General features: G+C 39.9%; 1 protein-coding gene across 1 annotated transcript in view; it reads left to right on the top strand.

The window, feature by feature from the left end:
* The window catches only part of LOC133552059 (protocadherin Fat 3-like), a 193,085-nt gene extending 191,288 nt beyond the window's left edge, over positions 1-1,797 (top strand). The window contains exon 46 of the mRNA XM_061899369.1: positions 1,543-1,797. Coding sequence (XP_061755353.1) covers positions 1,543-1,649 — 107 coding nt within the window. The 3' untranslated portion in view covers positions 1,650-1,797. The remainder of the gene's footprint in view (positions 1-1,542) is intronic.
* The last annotated feature ends 3,203 nt before the right edge of the window (positions 1,798-5,000 follow it).

Below are 5,000 nucleotides of genomic sequence, written 5' to 3'. Positions count from 1 at the left end.
TGTATCGTTTATATAGATATCAGATATAGATAATTGTAGTGATGGAAATGATACTTAATGTAACAGAGTAACGGAAAACATGACTTTAATAGGATGACAGGAAACGGGATAACAAGAGGCAGCAAACAATCATCGAGCCCTGACTGGAGGGCGAGGCAGGCATAAATAGCAGCCAGCTGATTGACAACAGGTGTGGCCAGGCTGACAATCAGCGGCACGTGAGAGGAAACAGCACTCAGGGAGCCAAGCGGGAAATGGAACCAAAATAAAAGCGCTGACACGAAACAAACCCCGACCACGGAAACACAAACCGACGTGAATGTGACAGATCGTCACAAAAAGTAATGTTTAGTCTTTACAAAAATACTCAAAGTAAAAAGTACCGTATTTCCTTGAATTGCCCCCCGGGGAGCTAATTATTTTAAAACCTCTTCTCACTCTGGCACTAACCAAAGGCATGCGGTAAATTTAGGCCTGCGCTTAAAAAATTTGAGTGTGATGTAAGGATACCATCACGAAAAGCACATTTAATAAAAAAAACGTTATTATGGTCTTACCTTTACTTATAAATGAAGTCCATGCACAGCTCCTTCTGATCAAAAGCATCGATAACTTGTTTATAGAAGTCTTCCTTATCTTTCTTCAGTTTTAAAAGTCTCTCTGTCTCGATGGAGATCTTCCTTTATTACCTCCTGCTTCCATTGAAAGTCCAGTTTAGAAAACTGTTTTATTTTAGATATGTAATCCTCCATGTTAAAAGTGCAAGCGAGAGGAAAAAATAAACACACGCTGCTCACTCTTGCTGCTTGTTGTCACTTCTTCTGCAGCCGAGTAGTCGCAAGAAGGATCACTAGCGCCCTCTACCACCCGGAGGCGGGAGTCATTTAATGACTCATATTTGCCACACGCAGCTACGGTATATTAATAAAACATAGCTGCTTACTGTTCTTTTTAGCATATTCAATAGCTTGGACCTTAAATCCTACTGAATAGCTCTTAATCTTCTTCCCTTTATGCGATTTCAAATGATTGAAATCAGCCTCCTCCATTTTGAAAATGATGACAGGTGAAGTGTCACTCGTGACGTGACGAGTTTGACCCGGTGGAAATTCTGGGCATATGCTAATTAGTTGACGAAACGAATTTGACCCGGCGGAAATTCTAGACATGCGCTAATAAAGATAATATTTTGCGAAACGAGTTAGACCCGGCGTTAATCCTGAGCCTCCCGCTAATGCTAAGCATGCGCTAATTATTTTGCGGATCGAGTTTGACCCGGCAGTAATTCTAGGCAGGCGCGTACTGTATACCCGGCGGCAATTCAAGGAAACACGGTATGTAGCATAAATAGTACTCCAACAAGTCGAATGTATCCAAAAAGTTACTTCAGTAAATGTAATTGAGTAAATATAGCACGTTATTACTCACTTATACACCAAGCGCAAAGACTACTGTAAGTGTACAGTAAGTACGGAGGTATGGAACACTAAATTACAGCTTGTGTGTGTGTGTGTGTGTGTGTGTGTGTGTGTGTGTGCGCAGGTGAGCCGACACACCTAGAAAGCGACGCGATCGGTCTGTCGTCGGACTCGGCGTCGGAGGATCTCAGCTCGTACACCTCAGAGTCCTTTGACGATAACGGTACGTAAACAGAGGAACCGCCATTTACGAACTCAATCGGTTCTTGAGCAGGGTTCGTAAATAAAAAGCTTGTATGGTTAAGCACATTTCCTCATTAGAAACAATATGAATAATTGGTTTCAGCCTTGCCAAAAGTCCATGTTTTAGTGATGGCTTGTACACAACATCAAGCAATGTACATCAAACACACAAAAACAAGGAAGGTAACTTTCTCTTTACTAACAAGCCCAAAACAACAACAACAAGCTGAACTGTCTTGTATGAGCTGCTCTACCCACGCATGCACGCACACATAAGGGTAGTACCACTCATTAATGCTCCAGTCACACGCAGGATTCTCACAGGAATGTGGCAAGAACTAACCCGGACCTACTGCACGCCGTTCACACATCACTGGTGGCATCGTCGGATAATTGTGCTGCTTAGTTCATTGTGATTAGCACTAAGCGCTAGTAGAAGGAGGAGGTGGAGGGGGCAAAGGAGAAGGAAGAGAAGTAAAAGAAGACGGAGGAGGAGGAGCAGAAGAACAAGGAGAAGAGGAAGAAGAAGAACGAGGATGAGGAAGAGAAAGAAGCAAGAAGAATAAGAAGGCAAAGAATAAGAAAGATAAGTAGAATAATATGAATGAGAATGAGCAGAGGAGGGGGAGAAGGAGAAGAAGAAGGAGAAAAAGAGAAAGAGAAGAACAATGAGGAGGATAAGAAGAAGAATGAAAAGGAGGAAGAGAAGGAGAGGAAAGAGAACAAGAAAAAGAATGATAATAGGGAGAAGAATGAGAAGGAGGAAAAGAAGAAGGAAGACAATAAGAATGAGAAGGAGAGGAAGAAGAATTAGAAGGAGTAGCGTAAGAAGAATGAGAAGGAGAATAAGGAGAAGAATGAGAAGGAAAAGAAAGAGAAGAAGAAGGATGATAATAAGCAGGAGGAGAAAAATAAGAACGAGAAGGAGGAGAAGAAAAATTAGAAGGAGGATACGTAGAAGAAGAAGAATGAGAAGGAGAAAGAGAAGGAGAAGAAAGAGAAAGAGAAGAATGAGGAGAAGAAGAAGATTGAGAAGGAGGATAAGGAGAAGAATGAGAAGGAGAAGAAAGAGAAGAAGAATGATAATAGGAAGGAAAAGAAGAAGGACAACAATAAGAATGAGAAAGAGGAGAAGAAGAAGAATGAGAAGAAGAAGGAGGATAAGGATAATAATGAGCTGGAGAAGAAGAAGAAGAAGGAAGAGAAGAAGAAGAATGAAAATAAGAAGGAAAGGGAGAACAATAAGAATGAGAAAAAGGAGGAGAAGAAACATGAGAAGGAGATGGAGGAGGAGAAAGAGAATAATGAAATGGAGAATAAAGAGAAGAAGAAGAATCAGAAGAAAGGAAAAGAAGAAGAACAATAAGAATGAGAAGGAAGAGAAGAATGAGAAGGAGGAGGAAGAGAAGAAGAAGAATGAGGAGGAAGAGAAGAAGAAGAAGAAGAAGAAGAAGGAGGAGAAGAAGAACAATAAGAATGAGAAGGAGGAGAACAAGAATAATGAGAAGGAGGAGAAGTATAATGAGGAGAAGTAAAAGAATGAGGATGAGAAGAAAAAGAATGAGGAGGAGGAGAAGAAGAAGAATGAGAAGGAGAAGAAAGAGAAGAAGAAGAAGAATGAGAAGGAGGAGTAGAAGAAAAAGAATGGAGGATGAAAAGAATAATGAGGGGAAGAAAAAGAATGAGGAGGAGAAGAAGAAGAATGAGAAAGAGGAGTAGAAGAAGAAGAATGAGAAGGAGGAGTAGAAGAAGAAGAATGAGAAGAAAGAGAAGAAAAAGAAGACTGAGAAGGAGGAGTAGAAGAAGAAGAATGAGACGGAGAAGGAGAAAAGAAGAAGAATGGAAAGGAGGAGAAGAATGAAAAGAAAAAGGAGAAGAAGAACAAGAAAGAGGAGAAGGAGAATGAGAATGACGAAAAGGAGAAGAAGTAGGAGGAGGAGAAGAATAAAGAAAAGGCTATACATGTTTTGAAGGACAAATGAAGTCTTGTTTTCCACATTCTTGTTGACACTTTTCCTGAACTCTTTCTTCCTGGACAACTCACTACCATCCACCTCTTCTTACAGCAGGAATGTGCAAAACACACACTCTAATCATTATACCTACCTCTGTGTGTGTGTGTGCACGTGTGTGTGTGTGTGTGTGTGTGTGTGTGTGTGTGTGTGCAGCCTCCATAGTGACAGTTATACGTCTGGTCAATGACACGGTGGATCATATCGAAAGTGAAGGTAAGAAAGACCTTTTTTTTTTTTAGCCAGTTCTCTTTCAAACAACATCATCAATGTTACACAAGACATTCAAGCAAATAGTAAAGTATTTGCATTAAAAATGTAACTGGTCTTTAAAATACAATCGTAATAGTAATCCATCCATCCATCCATCAATTTTCTACCAAACGTACTGTAAATAATAAAATATTAGCATTAGAAATTAAAATAGCTTTAAAATAAAATTGTAATAACAATAATAAACAAAAATATGTTACACTAGACCTGGGGTCGGCAACCCAAAATGTTGAAAAAGCCATATTGGACCAAAAATACAAAAACAAAAAATGAAAAGCCATATTACATGCAAATAGTGTGTCATGAGATATAAACTGAATTATGAGGACTTAAAGGAGACTAAAATATAGCTACAGTATAAATGAGTCATACTAGCTAGCCTAAATAGCATGTTGGACTCGATTAGCTTACAGTCATGCATTAACCAAATATGTCTGATTATCACACTCCACACAAGTCAATAACATCAACAAAACTCACCTTTGTACCCGCACTCTTTTATTTTTACGCAGCAAAGCAGTTGTAACACGTGCTGAATGTTGCTTGGCATTGTCTTGCTGAAATAAGCAGGGGCGTCCATGAAAAAGACGGCGCTTAGATGGCAGCATATGTTGTTCTAAAACCTGTATGTACCTTTCAGCATTAATGGTGCCTTCACAGATGTGTAAGTTACCCATGCCTTGGGCACTAATGCACCCCCATACCATCACACATGCTGGCTTTTACACTTTGCGTCGATAACAGTCTGGATGGTTCGCTTCCCCTTTGGTCCGAATGACACAATGTCGAATATTTCCCCCAAAAATTTGAAATGTGGACTCGTCAGACCACAGAACACTTTTCCACTTTGCATCAGTCCATCTTAGATGATCTCGGGCCCAGAGAAGCTTGCGGCATTTCTGGATGTTGTTGATAAATGGCTTTCGCTTTGCATAGTAGAGCTTTAACTTGCACTTACAGATGTAGTGATGAACTGTATTTAGTGACAGTGGTTTTCTGAAGTGTTCCTGAGAACATGTGGTGATATCCTTTATAGATTGATGTCGGTTTTTGA

This window comes from Nerophis ophidion, linkage group LG04 (genome assembly GCF_033978795.1).
Source record: "Nerophis ophidion isolate RoL-2023_Sa linkage group LG04, RoL_Noph_v1.0, whole genome shotgun sequence".
NCBI classification, from domain to species: domain Eukaryota; kingdom Metazoa; phylum Chordata; class Actinopteri; order Syngnathiformes; family Syngnathidae; genus Nerophis; species Nerophis ophidion.
Note: the sequence above shows the minus strand (reverse complement) of the source record. Positions and strands in the feature narration are given on the sequence as shown.